At 43.1% G+C, this 19,220-nt stretch overlaps 1 protein-coding gene and 1 long non-coding RNA gene across 4 annotated transcripts in view; both read left to right on the top strand.

The window, feature by feature from the left end:
- The first annotated feature begins 271 nt into the window (after positions 1-271).
- On the top strand, positions 272-5,760 carry LOC136292396 (uncharacterized). Of its 2 annotated transcripts, none has more exons than XR_010721896.1 (3): positions 272-608; positions 3,431-3,876; positions 4,090-5,760. It is a non-coding gene; the product is annotated as an uncharacterized lncRNA (long non-coding RNA). The 2 variants fall into 2 exon arrangements; XR_010721897.1 differs by lacking the exon at positions 272-608 and adding an exon at positions 790-839.
- A 1,368-nt stretch (positions 5,761-7,128) lies between these two features.
- INO80 (INO80 complex ATPase subunit) overlaps positions 7,129-19,220 on the top strand; it is a 64,927-nt gene continuing 52,835 nt past the window's right edge. For both annotated transcript variants that reach the window (XM_066188061.1, XM_066188060.1), the window contains exons 1-5: positions 7,129-7,235; positions 14,480-14,665; positions 15,919-16,085; positions 16,180-16,247; positions 18,353-18,514. In XM_066188061.1, the coding sequence (XP_066044158.1) occupies positions 14,523-14,665; positions 15,919-16,085; positions 16,180-16,247; positions 18,353-18,514 (540 nt within the window). In that variant the 5' untranslated portion in view covers positions 7,129-7,235; positions 14,480-14,522. The remainder of the gene's footprint in view (positions 7,236-14,479; positions 14,666-15,918; positions 16,086-16,179; positions 16,248-18,352; positions 18,515-19,220) is intronic.

The following is a 19,220-nucleotide window of genomic DNA, read 5'->3' as shown; positions in this document are numbered from 1 at the left end:
CTTTCCCTAAACTGAGGGCTTTTCATTTTTCCATGCTCTGCCGTGAGGAGCTGCACAAAAAGGTGGGACTATGGCCAGGACAGGTGATCCAAACTGGCCCACAGAAGGCCATGCCCAGTATTTAAAGTGGAGGAGTTACCTGGAAGGGAGCTGATTGCTGCTCAGTGATGGCACATTGTGCATCACTTTTTCTCTTGGAATTTATTTCTTTCTCTCCTTCCTCTTATCATTACTATATTATTAGCTTTTTTATTTTCAATTATTAAACTATTCTTATCTCAACCCACAAAGTTTACCTTTTCTTTCCAGTTCTCCTCCCTACCATGATAGGGGTTGAGGGGAGTGACCATACAGCTGCATGGTATTTAATTTGTGGCTGGGATTAAACCACAACAATAACTGGTTTCATCTGCACTGGGATCACACAGGAGAATCCTGATATATGGTTCTCGAGACCCTTCCTAGCTTCTCTGCTTAAAGTATTTGTTCTGAAAGCTATGTACCTTCTGCTGCTCCACTCATCTCTAATGGATAACTTGACGTCTGACCTGACAGCTTATTTAAATGTTTATTGGACTGGGTCTGGAGATCACTTTGTGAGCACAAAGGTAGGTATGTCTTTGATTATTTCTCTGGTTAGTGATTCGATCTAAGGCTCTAATGGAAAACTCTGGAGGACCCAGTTACAGAAGATTCCTTTTCTGCAGCTGTACACCCTGCTTTATGATACATACTTTGTTTCCTGTGTACAGCAGCAGAAGTGCTGGTGTCTGTGTCTACCTAGCTCCATTTCCTGTTAGTTCGGTAGCAGAACCCACCCCACGTTTACCTACTGGATGGTGAGTTGCATCTCTTAAGGCATGAGCACAGTCACCTGCACCTTCTGTTCACTCTCTGCAGAGACTGAGAACCACTGGGCTCAACAGGGGCTGTGTAGGTGTGTGAGGATATGAAGAGCAACAGGCAGGTGTAAAGTGCTGGTACCTGGAGGTGGCAGAGTTGCTTTGTTTTGATAAGAGTGTTTGGTCCCCACATCTTTTTCTATTTTTCTCCTTATCCATCAACTTTACCGCTGAGCTGGTTTGCTACACTGTTTCTGAGTAATGTTTGTTGACCAAAGATTTTTAATTCTATAAAAGCATGACTGAGTTATCTGGTCATCCTCATTTACTCTCACAATTGTTATCTTGAAACAAAAGTGAAAAATCTAAAAAAGTAACATTTTTCATCTTTGGTTACATAGAACCAGTAGTAGTGTATGCTCAGGTACCTTGGAGTGGCCAGATGGTGGACACTTCTGTAATTGCTTGTTAATTTTTAAAGCAGAAAGTGGAGGAAATGAGATTTTTGGTGAAAGAGCTTGACTTACTGCACTACTGGAAAGAACAGGTCCATGCAAACCAAACAAGCAGTGGTATTGGCGTGGTCTTTTTCTGTCTGCTCAATGAAATAATCTTGTGAGGGTTTGCACTAACTGTGTAAGATATTGTTGGTATTAAATTTGGGTGAAAAGTGCATGGTTAAACATCCTCATTCATCAAGACAGAGACCAAACTAACATGATTAAATCCTTTCAGTGCCTCATTTTTGCATTTTTAAGTGTCTTGAAGTATTTATTAGGAAAAGAGAATGCAGCTCTATCTACATGAAAAAAATTGTATTTTTCTTTGCCCTAGTTTAACAAAGCACTGAAGCACAGACTTGAATCCTTTGGGAATTACTTAAGGTCTCAGAGCCGTAAATCCCATTATTGAGGATTTAGGAGTAGATTAGATAACCACAAGAGGTCATAGTTGCTTCACAGATATAAGAGAGGAGGTCATATTTGAAAATCTTTTCTCTATAGAGGAAAGCCGCCGAAAAAAGAAGGTTGTTCCTGGTTCATAGAAAAAAGTAATGAGCTTGACATGTGAATTTTCAATGTGCAATGCATGCGAAAGTAGGCATGACACAAGAGAAAAGAACAGTTTGTTAAAGGGAAGAGAGTACAAATTCTGCTTTGTATTGGGCTACTTGTAGAATTTTTAAAGTGGTTCTCAGCTTGCAGAAGACAATCCTTTTCTAAATCCATCTATTTCATAAGATTAGCCAAGGAATTAATTCAAATGGAATTTTGAAGATCAATTTGATATCTCATCTGGCTGTCATACTTCCTGCATTCTAAAGCAGTTGCCTTCTGAAGCAACTGCTTTAGAAATCTAGTATGGGTAGTAAAAGTAGCCATTTTCACTGTCATTTCACTGTTAATAATTTTCTGTTGTTTCCATATCTTATGAGTAGATCACAGAATAAAAGTTTCTTCTACTTTATCTGAAATCTGCTTGTAATACATATTTAAACTCCAAATGTGGAGTGGCAAAATACCAGAATCACTTTCTGACTAAATGCACAGCTCTTACTAGGGTCAGATGATCCCTGTGGTCTTCAACATATTCAGGAGCGCTTGATTTCAGACTTATGCGTGATTGCACAAACCTGTGTCTGATTTACTAGCAACAGTGAAGTATTGCCAGTGGTTCATAGCAGCCAAAAGGGATAATGCAACATTCTTGTTGATGTAGTACTGGCAGAAGAGGATGAAAAAGAAAATAGAGGGGAAAAAATTAAAAGGAAGGAAATAAAAAGAAAGGCATCTCCTTGATCCTGATGTTTTTGGAAACATTACTAAGCAAGGGGAGGACGCTCCCTGACTTTTTACCCATAAACCAGATGCAAAGCAGTGACCTCTGATCCTCAGTGCTTCATTATCGAAACTCTCAGCTTCCCACTTCCGTGTCTTTCAGAAACTGATTATCTTCCTCACTGCTGAGGGGGAGGAGTGAACACAAACTTCCTACCCTGAAAGTCTTGGCAGTTCCTGCATTTTCAGTGTAGCTGGCTGCCAGCAGTAATTGTTCTTCTTGTGGATGCAGACATGGAGGAAAATGTGTTTCTGTTTCTCTGCAGCTCTGTCATTAGAAAATAGCTAGTAAAGGAGCTACATGTGCTACATTTTTAACTCTCCTTGTGGATTCATATTGATGGTTGTTAAGTACTTGGAAATGCAGACGTGTTCTCATGTTTAGGACTTCAATTCAAAGAAGCGGATGCCTGGGAACCCATCAGAAGCAAATACAGAAGCAGATACAGTGTACAGAAGCAAGTATTTTCCTAAAAGTGCAGAGTGCTCTTGTTTAAGAGGTGCCAGTTCACATGCAGAGCACTGGTGGCACAAAGCCATGAACCACACCCGTGTGCAGCACAGTTGATATCCCCGGTGCACTCCTGGTAAAGCTGCAGTAGATAAGGTGCTGTGCTGTATGTGATAGCAGGATTATTGTATTCCATTGGCTAATTACAGAGGGAGCTCGTCCCTGGTTCTAACAAAACTATAGTGTATTTTTTCATATGTATTGATTTGATTCCTTTTCTGTTTCTTTCTCCTTATTAGCCCACTTACATGGAGCTGCCAGAGGAGCTATGTCAGCTGGCAAACATGCAGAAACTGAGAAGAGAGAAAGCAACAGAAGAATGAATGAGGATGGTCTTTTGATCAAACCAGCCATGGAATTTAATAGAGAGAAACAATCCACAGAAGGATAGAAACTACAGAGATGACGGGGATTGCTTACCCACCAAAAAAAAAAAGCAGGGTCTCAAACCACATCCTTCAACAATCGAGGATGTACTTTATCAAAGCAGAACTTGAAAATCAAATTCATGTGGTAAAATCTGTGGGAGGACCTTAAACTGACCTCAGGCAGACTGTATGAATTTAATTTCTGACACAGGTGATTTGATGAGCTTAGACTGGGTGTTTGGAGACATCCAAGTGAAAAAAGGGGCTATTCGCCTTGCAGAGGTGTCAAATAAAAGCTCCTGACTTTACAATGACAGGTAATTCAACATTCCATTGTTGAATGGAAATAATGATGGTCTGTCTTTTGGAGGAAATTCCTTCTGTGTCTGACTGTTCTTCTCTAGGTTTGTTTTTGATTTCCATTTATTCCAAGAGCTATTTTTGATTTTAAAAGAGTTACGTTTATTTTTCTTGCATTGTTAACAGACCATTTTCTTAAACTGTATTGGTTCTTTTGTTACCTGTTGCAGGTACGTAAAAATCTCATTAGAGCAGCTTCCTGCTGGAAGTTACAGACCACCACCACCATTGTTTGCCAGTGCTGCCACATCCAACTCATGTGGGTAAGGCTGTAACACCACTGTGCTGTGTGTAAGAAACAGTTTAGGAGGTTTGGAGCAGTCCCTCCCCAAGCAAAATAAGGCATTGAGGCAAAACCACTGCTCTACCACAGGACAAAATTAATGTACGCCATGCCTCAGTCTCAGAACAAGTTTTCTGACACGTCAGAAACACTGACGAATGTAGAACAGGGAAGAATGGAAAAGGTCAAAGGTCACTGTGCCAACCAGATTGCAGTCCAAGAACAATCTGGGCATCAGGCTGCAAAGGTGGCAATAATAATGACACCAGCTTGGAAGGGATATGACACCTGTGTGTGAGTACATGCCACTACCTGTTTGAGTTGGTTTTCTTTGGATGTAAATTAGTGTGACTTGTTTATGATGGATCTGAACATTTTAAAAAATATTTTAGGGGTAACACGTTGGTTTTCTGGTGTGTTGGGTTTTTTTACCTCTCCCCACAAAGTACTATATCAGCAGTATTTAAACAGGTCTTTGTTTGAAACTGTAAGTCAGACTTGCTTTGCAGAGTGACAGAAAAACTGCCAAGGTTTTCTCTCTGTCATTTATCTGAAGGGATATTTTTCCAAATAGTCATGGGTTATAACAAACCAGTGGGGTACAATGCGGAACATGCAGGCTCTTCTGTTAGAGAGATCAAGAGTACTTCAGTTATATTTCCACAACCAAAATCATCTGGGTCCATCCAGTCCTATTACTAGACAGAAAATGGTGATACATCAGGTAAGGGAAGGAGGGAGGGAAGAGGAGCTAAGAAATGAAGGCGTCAGGGCTGGGATATAGAAGAGTGGTATGGAATATCTCTACAGGATACAATGTAATTGCTGAGGCTACCCTTCTTGGTAAGAGATTGAGCTGCTTTCTCAGCCTCTTCCAAGGACTAAATCTCTGACTGGAACGGCATTATCATGGAATAAGGATTTCCAGAGAAGGACTTCACGGTCTAATTGCATCTGTGCCACTGTAATGATGCAAGCAGCAAAACTTTCTTGGGTAAATATAGGTACCACTTTCCCTTTGGTTCTCTTTTGGGAATGGCATAAAGAAAAGAAATATATTGGAATGGAGTCATCACTCACTGATGCACAAGATTGAAAATTACTATTTTCGTAAAGAAGAAAAAAGGGGCTATTTTTTTAGTGGTCCATCAGCCATAGTGATGCTGCTCAGTGCCAGCTCTGTTTGTCTGAGCGTGGTTCTAACATGTAACCAAATCATGCACACTTCCAAAACAATTCCCCACTGTACTCAGGGATACAGTTAGCATCAGTAAGGACAACTTTAGTGAAGTTTTACTGGAGCAGTAGCAATGGTCTTATTTTTATATCCTAGCAACTCTGTGTGGTGGTTTAAGCTCAGCTGGCAACTAAGCACCATGGAGCTGCTTCCTCCTGCCCTACCCCAGTGGAATGGGGCAGAGAATCAAAAGTAAAACTTGTAGTTTAAGGTAAGAACAGTTTAATAATTGAAAACAAAGTAAAATATAGTAATAAAGTAAATAACAGGAATGATAAAAAGGGAAAGACAAACAAGCAATGCACAATACAATTGCTCACCGCATGCTGACCAAGGCCAGATTCCCCTTCTGAATCCACATCGGCCCCATTCCCAAGTAGCTGCCCTCAGTTATCCTGGGCATGATGTCCTATGGTATGGAATATCACTCTGGTCAGTTTGAATTATTAAAAGTTCAGGTCAGCCGTCCTGCCTGTGCACCCTTCCAAGACTGGTTTTTTTTTTCCTCCTCAGTGGCAGAGGATGAGACACAACTTAAGTCCTTAACTTAGGATAAACCCGATTTAGCAAAACTCAGCACACGTTTTTTATTCTGAATGCAAAATTCAGCATTGTGCCAGCTGCTGAGGAATTAACTCCATCCCAGCCAAAACGAGGACACTGGTACCTATTGAGCGCTGGAGCAACACAGCTTAGTCATGAAATACAGATTTTCATCGCTATGCTGTAGGTGATCCGTATTAATCATCCATTTAAGGATTTGCTCTGAGTGTACGGGTGGGTATTGGGAGGCAGCGGCGCTGAACAGCTGATGGCCACATCGTGTTTACAGTGCAAAGCGTCTTCGAAATTAACCTTCAGGCCTGTTTCGTCCAGAGCTCCTCTTCTGCAACTCTCAGTGCATGACAAAGCGAAAGCGGTAGAAGGCACGTAGCCTCACCAAATGCCCCCACGTGTTAACCCTGACAGCGCCCCGGCTCCAGCGCCACAAGCCCCTCACGGCTCCCGTCAGCGGAGGGGGCTGCCAGGCCAGCACAGGCTGCCTGGCTGCCGTGGGCGGCCTCGGGGACCCCCACACCCGCAAGGCCCGGGCTGCCCGCCAGCCCCGGGCCCGGCAGTGACGGCGATCGGCGCCCCGAGCCCACCCGCGCCCCCCGCGGCGCCTCAAGGGCGACTGTACGTCACTTCCGGGACGCACCCGCCTCCCCGCGCCAGCATCGCGAGACCCCGCCCCGCCTCGCGCGAGACTCGCTGGCTCACACGGCCGCCTGGCCGAGTCCCTTCGGCAATTTCCGTCATCGCCAGACCCTACCAATCGGCCGCAGGAGCGCATCGATGAGCGAGGGCCCCCCGCGGGGTCCCTGCGGGGCTGAGCCCCGCGGTGCGGGCGTGGGGTTCGTGCGGCGGCCACGGCGGCGCGGGCGGGGCGGCGGGACCCAGGCGCGGGGCCGGGGCGGCGGGCAGGCATGCGGAGTTCGATTGATCAGGCCTGGGCATGGCGCCTCTCCTCCCCCCCGCCATGGCTCCCCGTGTCCCTGCTCCTCTCCTCTCAGTGAGCGAAAGTGGCCGCCGCCGCCGTCCCAGCGCCCGCAGCCGCCGCCTCCTCCTCAGCACCAGCGCGGGCGCCATCTTGGCGAGGCAGGAGCCGGGAGCGCCCCGCGGCAGGAGACAGGCAACGCCAGCCCCGGCAACGCGGGGCGAGAGGCCGGGTGGAGCAAGCGGGGGAGCGAGCCCGGGAGACACCCCCAGCCCCCCGCCGCCGCCGCCGCCGCGTCGCCGCCGGGCCCGCTACCCAGGTGAGCCACCGCGGCCACTGCGCAAGGGCACGCCGGGCCGGGGCTACTGGAGGTGGCAGTGGGGGCGCCGGCCGGGCAGGCCGCGGCTTCACCCCCCGCGCCGACCGGCGGCCGCAGCAGCCGGGCCTCTTCTTAAAGAGACAGGCCCCTTCCCCGCCCTGCCCGCCGGATGCGCCCCGCGGTACCGGCGGCCGTGGATCCGCCGTTCCCCCCCCCCCCCCCCCAGCCCCGTCCGGAGCAGCGGCCGGGCCCCGCCAGGCGCGGGGGGGGGCTGTGCGGGGGGGGCGGGGGCGCCGCCGCGCACCTGCGGGCGCACGTGCGGGCGGTGGCGCGTGCGCGGGTGCGGGCGGGGGGGGGGGGGGGGCGCGCGGCGAGGGCGGCGGCGCGGCCGGGCCGGGAACGCCGCGTCACCCGCGGGAGCGCGCGCCCGCCGCCGCCTGTGGGGGCGCGCCTGCGGGAACGCGCCCGCCTCCCCCCCCCCTCCACCCCGGTGCCGTCAGAGCGCGGCCTCCGCCCCACGGCCGCCCCGGGAGTCGCGGCAGGGCCGCCCGTGTGCGTGCGGCCGCGTGGCGCGGCGCGGCGCGGCGCTGCCCGCAGAGCCCGGCGGCGCGGGGGCCGGGCCTCCCCTGCGCCGCCGGAATAGCCACCGGCACCTGCAGGAAGGGGCCGCCTGCCAGACTCGTGGCGTTGTTGATGGAAAGTGTCTCCCTGGTGCCCATGAAACGTCGTTCAGTGCTGTGTTCGCGCTGGTGAATGCGCACTTCTCTAAAGCTGCGCTGTTAAAGTCTGCTCCTGTTTGACTGCAAACAGGTAGCCTAGTGCGATTTCTCTGTGTGGCTCAGTACAATTGCTGTTCGTGATTAGCGTTACACGTCCTTAACGCTGTTGCCTGTCTTCTGGGGAAGATTTTGCCCTCTCCGGTGCTGCAGATAATAATAAATTCCTTTATTATATTTTCACCTTTGCGTGAAGAAAATGGTGCAAGTCAAGTTAGTTTTTAACAGTGGAATGTGTATAATTCAGATTTTAGTTTCCTTTCTCACAGACATGTACTGCTTGGATTTTTACAGCACATCTGATGTGCCTGTATGTGTGTGACCAACACATTTTTTAACTTACACGAATCATTTGCGTTGTCACTCCTTTAGTGTGTACGCGTAAGAGTGTCGTGACACTGAGAAGTTGGTAAGATAGTGAGGGAAAAGTTCAAGAAACAGAACTGTAGCTTGAACCTTTTTCCACTGAAGGATATTGACTAAAGAAAAGTGCTTGTTGTTCTTACCTTGTTTATTTCTCACATGTATATTGTTGAAGTTGCTGAAAATACTGCCTCCCAGTTCTTGATGGTTCAAATGAGCAAGTTTTGTTCCATTTGGCTATAATGTAATAAGCTGTAAATTCTGTAATAAGCATGCTCTTTGACAGGCTAGACTACATGCTAGAGATTGGTTTAGATGGCAAGTCCTCTTAGAGCTTTTTTTGGACATAGTTCCCTTTTCGTGGTCTGGGGTGGAGGGAGTAAAAACCAAGCAAAACTGAAAATATCCATGCAGTTGTCGTTTTGTTTGCACAGAATGGCAAAGTTTGAGAGTAACTGTTGGTGCTGGTGTGTAGAGCATAGAGTATAAATACATTGTCAGAGCCTCCATAAATATTATTAATTGCTCTTTTGGGACAAGAATTATTCTAGTGGAACAATCAAATAGTTAGGTTTGTTTTTCTGCTAGCTTAAACTTGGAAGCAGAACTCTGACGTGCCAACTTTTGTGTTCAGTATGTTGGAAGATATTTTGCTGTTTACTACTTATATGCTTCTGATATACTGCTGTGTAGTTTTTCTTTTAAATAATAAATTAGGCCCTATCTGTAACTGGGTTTTTTTGGGAATTGGAAAATCCAGAGCCAGTGCTCCACTGGCTCTTCTCTGTATTTAAAAGTGATTAAAAGGTGGAACACAGATCACTGAAATGCTGTCTCATTTCTTGGAAAACAATATGAAGCCTTACCACAAAAGCAGAACAGCCAAGTAAAGCATCTAGTTTACCTAGATTTCGTTACTCAGAAAAGCAATTAAAATGGCTTTTTTAAATTTCAAACTCAAATGGTGTGAACTGAGAGTTCAGTTGTATATACGTGAATTTTATTTGTTCAGCTTAAGGTTAGTGGAGGGTCTTAGGTTCATATGAAATATCGTATTTGCTTTTTGAAAAGATGTAGCGTCTTACATATCCCGGTTTTATTTAAGAAACAGCCATAAAAAAAAAAAAAAGGGAATTATATTTTGCTTTAAAACATGGGCTGTAGCTCTGGGAAATTGTTGTTAGTGTAACTATACATTTACCATAGCAAGCTAAAATGTGAGTGGGGAAAGGAGAGCGTGTAATTCTCCTTCAAGCAAAATAGTTCTTCAGGTTTTTAATACCAGCACAATTTTCTCTATTGGAGATTATATGCATACGAAGAAGTCTGACAAGAATATGCCTAGCTGTTATTACTGTGCTAGTCTACTTTTTCCACACAGACCTTGACTGAGTGAATCTTCTCTTTGGATATATATATATGTATTCATGTCGGGATTTATTCTGGAGATGTTACTACTGGAAAATCTCACAGCATTAACTGTTCTTCTGCTCCAGCGAGACTTGTATGTCTCAATTCTGAATTTCTTTAAAAAAGAAAAGTATTTTAGGGGTTTGCATAACTTTAGAAAACATGTCTTAATAAGTTGGTGTCAAATTGCAAAGCACAAGAAGAAAACTGCTGAAATTGCAAGGCAACTAAGGTGGCATAGAAGATTGTATTTTTGCCCAGTTTTTAATCCTGCTATGGATAAAACCTTCAATGCTATAAATAAATGAGGAATACATACTTCCTGTGATTTCAGGTTTTTGTCCACATGGATATTTTGTCAGTGTGCTTACAGTGATGGGATGGAGTAGAGGAAAAGAAGCTACTTCTATGGGCTGAAATACTTAAGTATTGGTGCTCACCTGCCAGCTGGTCACACTTCATATCACATGCACTTAGTGTGTGGCTGGTGATACTGAATTACTTTTACCTCCCTGATTTGCCTTGCTAAGAAGAGGTGCTGTGCATTACCTGCAATCCAGTACCTTTTACTTGCACAGCAGCTTGTGTTTGTGTCCTCAGCTAGGAGTGGACTTGTCATTATTTACCGTGATGGTTGATGTTGCTCATAAGGAACAGAAAAACTAATCCTCTGGGCCTTATCTGAGGTGTAGAGGTGGCAGCAGCTGAAGGGAAAAAAAACCAAGAAACTCATGGATGGAAAAGTACTCCTTCAAACAGCTCTGCAAAGCAACCCCCATCCAGCCTGCAGCTAGGCACAAGAGCCAGATTTTGCACATAGCACTTATGGGGTTCCTGTTTGATACCAGTAACAAAAGCTTGCTGCACTTCCATTCAGAAATACGCTGTGGATATTTGTTTAAATTGGGAGAATCTACTTTTGAAGCTAAGCTGCTTCAGGAGACCACGGTTTTGTGGTTTGGTTGGTGCAGGTCAGTGGGCATAAAATGTGGAAACCTAGTTATAAAACCTGACTGCTCTCAGAAGATGTCCTTGGAGGATTCTTCTCCAGTGTGGGGTGTTTACTTACTGGATGCTATAAATGGGCAGACTTGCAAAAACAAGAGTGAGGGAAGAAAAAACCCCACACCTACATTAACATTAAACTAAGCTATGTGATTTAAAACAGGATAAGGAAGGCTCTTTCAGAACTGAACTTAGATACTAAAAAAATACAATTATTATGAAAGTTATTTACATGAAGTTATTACATTCCTGCTGATATTTTACCTGTACTTTTAATAATTTTATGGTCCATATGATACAATTAAGTAGCTTAAGTGTGAAATTCTGATTAAGAATGCTAGAGGATTTAATGTGCCAGCCTGGCAGTGCAGAAGCTATTTATTTCCAAACGCAGGTTTTCTTAACTGTTAGAACTCTAGGGGAGAGAACGGGAGAAAGCAAATACCTATTGGATTTGATACTGAAACTTAAATTGGTATGTATCAGTAAGAAAGCCATGATGGCACAAGGATTACTCTGCAGCTTCTGCTCATTTTACCCCTGTAACATGTGAGTATTTATCTAGATGGTATCATCAGTAATGACATGTCTTAGAAAATCTGTATTTTTTCCTTAAACTGAGTGGTCAAAAGGGTAGATTTGTTTCAAAAATGTCAAAGAAAGCTGGAATGAATATCATTACCATGTAAATCCACCGAAGCAGTATGTTGGTGATGCTGTTAACAGTAACATACAGTAGTGGATCAGGCTGTGTGCCTCTCATTGTTTGTTCCTATCTTCTCTCACTTCAGTGTTCGATCAGTTTTTGCCCTTGGAAATCTTTGTTAAAACTTAGAGTACAAATGAAAGAATGGAGAATGAATTATCTGTCACTTACCCTCTGTATTATTACTTTAATCAGCAGAGAATCTGTGACTGTCAGCATATAAATAAATGAAAGGCTGAGTTAAATATCTGAGTTATTCACAATTCACTATGCTTGAGTAACACTTACTATGTGTATTTTGGGCATTGTAAATATGTTTTAAGGGTATTGTTAAGCTTTCCCATGCTTATTTGTTTATTTGGTAGGCAGGATACAGAGTAGTAACTGTTTTGAGAGCAAGAGTAATTAATGTTGTGTGTGCAGGAGCCTTGTGGATCAATTAAAATAGGAAGACAAGCAAAAGCATGTCTTTTTATATGGGTGGAATGCAGAGTAGTTATACCATGTCAGGTCAAGGAGGACTTTATTAAATGTGGAAATGCAAGGTTGAGTTTTGGGAATGTGGTTTTCTGCAAAGAGAAGACAGGTGAAAGATGCTGTGTTCTGAGTTAACTGTGTTAATATAATACATACCCTTGTTGATGGATACATTTTGAAATGGAATGAGAAAAGGAATCACTGTACTTTTTTTGCCATGATAATAGGGAGGGATTTTTGCTCTTGTAATAGATGTAATTTTTATTGGTGCTCATAAGGAAAGGAAAACCCCTTTCACCTTCAAGGTGTTCTTTTCTACCACCTCATGAATGATCTCTTCCATTAGAGGCACAAGTTTCATGTTTCTTCTCATTTTCAAACCCTTTTACTTAATTTCTTCACAGAAAGGGTTGCCAAGCATTGGAACAAGCTGCTCAGGCAAGAGGCTGAGTCACTGTCCCTGGAGGTATTTAAAAGGTGTGTGGATGTGGTACTTGGGGACATTGTTTTGTAGTGGACTTGGCAGTGCTGGATTAGCAGCTGGACTTGATGATCCTGGAGGTCTTACCCAGCCTAAATGAGTTTATGGTTCATAGCCCTCTGTCTTGGAAGACAGTTCTTAATTTTAGTTTTTTTGTTTGGTTGATTTGGTTTCAAATGCCTGTTTCAATGCCTGCTATGACATATGTAGATGAAAGTTGCTTGGAAAATGTGCATCTCACTACTCTTATCGTAGGGAAAGCTTTCAGGTGTTGCTAAGTTCTGCTGGAAATAAGTATTTGGTGACAGAGGTCAATCATTTAATTACTGTCAGGTATGCAAAGACCTAATATGTAGAAAGCCTCAGTATAAAAATATTTTTTATCACAGAGCTGTTACCTTGCCCAACAAATTCTGGTGTGTTACCGGTTATTCTCTGTGGGAAGGTTGTTAACTCAAGACCCAGTATTTACTAAGAGATAATACAATTTGCTCTTGTTCAAGCACAGCCATTAGTCTCAAGATGAGAATCACTTATGGTAGTTTATTGTAACTTTGAAGTTCTGAATCTGTTCTCTAATTTTGGAGGATAAAAGACTTAGAGAAGGTTCGATGCTGGGTTTTGGATCTGTATATGCAAAGAGAGAACAACTTGAAGATTGGAGACTCAATCTGTATGTTCACTTACATAAGCATAAAACAATTTAGCCACTGATTTAGTAATTGACCCAATATAAAATGTCTTTCAATAAATTAATGCGAAGTTGCTTCAGGTTTTGTAGTATTTTTAAGAAGTCATAAAAAACAGAAGAATCCTTCAGAAGAATAGTTAATCTAAGTCTAACTGGTTTTAATTTGAGCAGCCTGTTCTAGTGAGAGGTGTCCCTGCCTGTGGCGGGGGTTGAAACTAGATGTTCTCTAAGAGTCTTTCCAACCTAAACCATTCTATGATTTTTGTCATCCACCAGAAGCAAAAGCTTAAGATATTTTTTTTTATTATTTGTTATTTGTAGATATTTAATATCTTGACAGCACGTTCACTTCTACAGTAACAAGTCTGGCTTTGGAAATCATGTACCTTTCTCACTGTTGTAACAGTGATGGCATCTTTTGTAGTCAAAGAAAAGTAAAATTCGAGTTGAGGCAGCTATTATTCTAACAGTTGGTATGATGTCCTTTGTAGTTGAAGGAAGAGAAAACTGCAGTTGACAGAGCGATAAAATGTTTCGATACCTTTGTTTCTAGAGTATGTAGTGTGCAAAAATTGCAGGGGCCTGCACTTGGCTTTATTATGAATCTTAAATCCAGAGAACAAATAAAATCATGTGGACAATTTTTACTAGTTGAAAAACATTATGCTAGAATACATTCTAAATTTGTAAATATTAAAAAGTGTTACAAATTGCTTGTTAAGTGTTATTTTTCTTTATAAAATAACAGTTGCACTTTAGAATGGAAGGGGTTTTGGTCAAGTGTTTGTATCTTGTTTGCCAGCAGGTAACAGCGATATTTTCAGTGCTGAAAGAGTAGCATTGCTTTAAGGTAAGGGAGAAATATTACAAGTATTCCGTAGACTACAGCTGTGAACTGAATGGTTAAAAACAAGCGAGGAACAGTACTTTTAGTAATTCTTCCTTCTTAGAGTTAATTATTACATATATATGTTCTCTGTTCAGGGTTAAACAGGTTCTGTTTAATAATGATGAAAGCTTACTTTACATGCTTGAGGACTGTCTTCATAATACTTTGAATTTCTATGTCACCACTTGGATTATCATACTAAGTTAAAACAGTGCTTGTTCCTATCAAAGAGCAACCACAAAGTCACAAACCAGAAGACTAAGAATCTAGTTCTTGGCTGTGGTAGTACTGTGGTGGAAAGTTGAATGGCAATTTCTGTTTGTTCGCTGTACCTATTAACTGCAACCCAAGCTTTTGTCCAGAATTGCCTTGGTAGATCTGTCTGCTCCCCGGTTTGCTCCTTTCAGAGGAGCTGTGGTGCTGATGGCTGTTGTTTCCTTTTACAGCTGTGTGTTCAGAGGCACCTGTGCATGAGGAGAAGTTTGTTCTATGGCCTCAGAGCTGGGTGCCAGGGAGGATGGCAGCTGCTCAGAGCTGGCTAAACCCCTCTATCTGCAATACCTGGAAAAAGCTCTGCAACTGGATCAGTTCTTACGACAGACGTCTGCCATCTTTAACAGGAGTATATCCAGGTACCAAGAACTTTTCTACTTTCCCTTGGGAGTGCCAAGAAAATACAATATTTTTATTATATTGTTCCCAGACAACACCATATTAAGAATTTATCAGTTACTTGTTCTTTAGAAACTCTTCTGCTTTAAAGGAGGAGAGGTCACTTGGATTGTTCAGCCTAGAGAAGAGGAAATCTAAAAAATACTGATAAATTTAATAACAAATCTAGCATTAGCTTTTAGTTTTGAAACAAAGCCTTTCTGATTTCTTCTCTATGATGACCACTAACAGGACCTGAGGGAATGACATGAAGTTTTGTCAGGGAAGATTTGGGTGGGATATTAGGGAAAGGTTCTCCATCCAGAGGGTGGTTGGGCACTGGAACAAGTTCCCCAGGGAAGTGGTCACAGCACCAGCCTGACAGAGTTCAGGAAACATTTGGACAATACTTTCAGGCACATGCTGTGATTCCTGGGGACTTTCCTGTGAAGGCCCAGCAGTTAGACTTAAAGATTTTTGTGACTCCCTTCCAACTTGGGATATTATATGATTGTATGAAAGATTTTGGACTGTGCTTTTCTCAGTTCATAGTGATAATAGAGTGTGTTACCAGCTCATGTACGAATTAGTAAAATGTTTTAAAGCTCTTTTTGTTAGCTGAGTGGCCAAAACTTCCTCTGTCTGCAAGAAGTAGGATGACGAAGCCCTAAGTAGATTTTCAGGGACACTTACAGCCTTTAGTCATAAAGAAAATGGAAAGACTATTGTGAGATGCAGAATTTGTGTAAGTTGTAGCAATGAACCATCATCACTGTGTGTTTCTGTCCCAAACCAATTACATACTTAATCTCATCAGTGTTTTGGAATTGTGGAGTTACAGAATTGGTAACTGAATGGGCAACAGATAACAGATATATTTACAAGCATGTAATAAGACCCACAAAAGGATCTTTTGGTATATCTACATATCTCACATGTCCCATATATTGTGCTTTGGTTTGACTTGCATAGTTCATGTTTCTAGTACTAGATACCTAGTTCAAGACTGGAGGTGCAGGTTCATAGCATAGCCAGGCTGGTCTGATGATTAACTGTTGCTAAGGGGTTCATGGGAGATTATGAACAGCAATATTTCCAATGTGTAAAATTACATCTGAAGCTGTCTCAAGTCTCAAACCTTTAGACAAATGCCCATATGTAAGTAAGTTGGATGGACATCTTCTCGTTTGAATATTTTCCTGTCATTATCACTGTATTATGGATCTTCTTGCAGTGATGAAAGTGAAGATGGATTGGATGACAATCCTTTGCTGCCTCAGTCTGGGGATCCCCTGATGCAAGTTAAGGAAGAGCCTCCAAACTCCTTGCTTGGAGAGTCTTCTGGAGCAGGGAATTCTGGGATGCTGAACGCACATTCCCTGAATGGAGTACTCCAGCCAGGTAGGCATGCACTAAGTTAAATCTCTGCTTTCTTTGGGTTAGTCTGGAAAAGCATTATTTCTTAAGAACTTTTTTTTTTTTTTTCTCTAAACAGAACCAAAGTCTGAGAAAGGGAGCTTGTATAATTTTTCCAAACTGAAGAAAAGCAGAAAGTGGCTGAAGGTAAGAATATTGGATAGAAGTGCAGCTACTGTGGAATTTGTGAGTAGCGTTACCCACCTAGCTATTCTCAGTCATTTACCAACAGTCCTGGCTAACCAGGGAGGTCCCAGTTGACTGAAAGTTTGCAAACATGACAACCATTTACGAGAAAAGCTGGTAACAGGACCTAGGGAACTACAGAACTGTCAGCCTGGCCTTGGTGCTTTGTGAAAGGTTATGGAGCAGATCATCTTGAGTATCATCACACAGCATGTGCGAGATAACAGGGGGTTCAGGCCCAGCCAGGATGAGTTTATGAAAGTCAGGTTCTGCTTGACCAGCCTGATGATATTCTGTGACAAGGTGACCTGCCTAATGGATGAAGGAAGGGTTGTGAATGTCTGTCTAGACTTCAGTAAAGCCTTTGACAGCATCTCCCACAGGATTTTCCTTGACGAGGTGGCTGCTCATGTTGGATGGGTGAGTGGTTTACCAGGTGAAAAACTGCCTGGATGACTGGGCCCAGCCAGTGGTGGTGCCTGGAGTTACATCCAGCTGGTGGCCAGCTCCAGTGGTGGTCGCCAGGGCTCAGTATCAGGCCTGGTCCTGTACTTTATCAATGATGTGAATGAAGGGATCAAATGCACCCTCAGTTACTTGCAGACAGGTTGGGTGAGAGTGTTGATCTGCTGAAGGGCAGGAAGGCTCTGCAGAGTGATCTGGACAGGCTGGATCATGGGCCAAGGCCAGTTGCGTGAGGTTCAACAAAGTGGATGTCCTGCCCTTGGGTCACAACAACCCCAGGCAGTACTACAGGCTGGGGGAGGAGTGGCTGTAAAGCTGCCCAGCAGAAAAGGACCTGGGGGTGCTGGCTGACAGCAGCTGAACATGATCCAGTGTGTGTCCAGGTGGCCAAGAAGGCCAATGGCATCCTGGCCTGTATCAGCAATAGTGTGGCCAGCAGGACCAGCAGTGATTGTCTCCCTGTACTTGGTGTCATGGTGAGGCCATGCCTTGAACCCTGTGTCCAGTTCGGGCCTCTCACTGTGAGAAAGACACTGAGGTGCTGGAGCATGTCCAGACAAGGGCAATGGAGTTGGGGAAGGCTCTGGAGTACAATTCTTAGGGGGAGCAGCTGAGGGAGCTGGGGGTATTAAGCCTGGAGAAAAGGAGGTTTGGGGGGAACTTTATTGCTTTCTACAACTCCCTGAAGGGAGACTGTAGTGAGGTGAGGATGAGTCTTTTCTGCCAAATAACAAGGAAGAGAAACATCCTCAAGTTTTGCCAGGGGAAGTTTATATTGTATATTAGTAGAATTTTCTTTACTGGGAAGGATGGTCAGGCATTAGAACGGGCTCCCCAGGGAAATGTTGAAATCACCGTTCCTGGAGATGTCGAAAAGGCATGTGGATATGGTACATGGAAGTGCAATTTAGTGGTGGACTTGGCAGTTAGTTTACATTCAGAATCTGATTTAATTTTAGTACACTGTCCAAATTAAACGAATCTATTATAAAATGTATTAAATGGAGATATGGGACTTGGATGAAAATTTGTTTTTAAGTTGAACTCAGTACAAGGTCTCAGTGAGGATGGCAGAAGAGAGTCAAGTGGTGGCTTTGTGCCATCTTTGCATTTTCACTGTATTGTAGCCATCTCAAGTTAGCAGAAACGTGTTGCCAAGAGGTCGAACAAGAGCCAAACTTGCAGAAACTGATGCAGGTAGAAGTGGTAGAATAGTGAGACAAACCCCAAATGGGGTAGGGAAGCTGCTGCAAACCACACATCACAAAATACCCCTGCTGTTATCCTGGCTTTTTCCACTGCTGCTTTTCTGAGACCATAAACAAAGTGGACTAAAATGATTTAAGTATCACAAACTAACAGAAAACTACTTCCCTCCAAATCAGAAAACGTATATTGAATTCACTGGTACACAGGTCTGCTCCTCAGAAAACTATTTTCTTTGAGTTATTTTAGATGGACACTTTGTAGGTGCTAAGTATCATTGTTGAGCCAGATGCACACCCCTTCATTAGGTAAGGGCTCAAGAGTGCTTTGCATAAATAAACAATTCAGGGAAGTGATTTGGGATTGTTTAATTACTTCCCATTTATTCTTGTTAGAGTATCCTTCTGAGTGATGATTCCAGTGACACAGAATCACCAAGTGATGAGGATGGAGAGGAGGAAGAAGAATTTTCTCTTTCAAAGGAGGAACTTCACGATATGCTGCGATTACACAAGTATAAAAAATTGCATCAAAGTAAATATAGCAAAGACAAAGAGGTAAAAAGTCAGAATTTTTACATTTCCTTGATTTTTATTCTTTCCTTTAACTGCATTATTTTAACTGCTCTTATGTTTTTATCAAAACTCATAATTTTGTGGACTGAAAAATACACTCTTTGGTAGACAGTAACTGCCTAACATCACTTTTAGACAAGGGTTATTTAACCAATTCCATATATAGAATGAACGATGCTGTGAATCTGTCGATGATGCATGTAACTTAGTGCTGGCCCATGTTATATATAGCTTCCACAGTGCTCTGACCCAGTCACTAGAGCAAATATTGGGTGTTAGAATGGAAGATTTGGATGACATATGTGCAATGTATATGAAAATGGAGATGCTGCAAGTTAAATTCTAGTACAGGTAGTCGCTATTATTCAAGTGTATCTATATCATCATTGAAGTGATGAATAGTAAGGTGATGTTTACAGTCTTGAAAGGAGGTGCCTAGTTTACTACCTTGTCATTTTCTGTCATGATTTGAGGTTTAACTTGACTTTTTTTCTTTCTTTTTACCTTTATTTTGTTTGTTTTGGATTTTCTTTTGATATTCTCTTTCTTTCCCTTAGAAGAAAATAGTCTGCTGCATTTTTGCATTTTTCTTAATATTAAGCCACATTCTATGGCTGCTTTGATTCTAATAATAGATTCTTTCAAATTATAAGGGCTTTTGCAGAAATGTTCACTGCTGATTTGAATT

Source organism: Chamaea fasciata, unplaced genomic scaffold (assembly GCF_029207755.1).
Source record: "Chamaea fasciata isolate MVZ Bird 193981 ecotype frontalis unplaced genomic scaffold, bChaFas1.0.hap1 SCAF_7, whole genome shotgun sequence".
In the NCBI taxonomy this organism is placed as follows: domain Eukaryota; kingdom Metazoa; phylum Chordata; class Aves; order Passeriformes; family Sylviidae; genus Chamaea; species Chamaea fasciata.
This window is presented reverse-complemented; position numbering and strand designations above follow the sequence as displayed.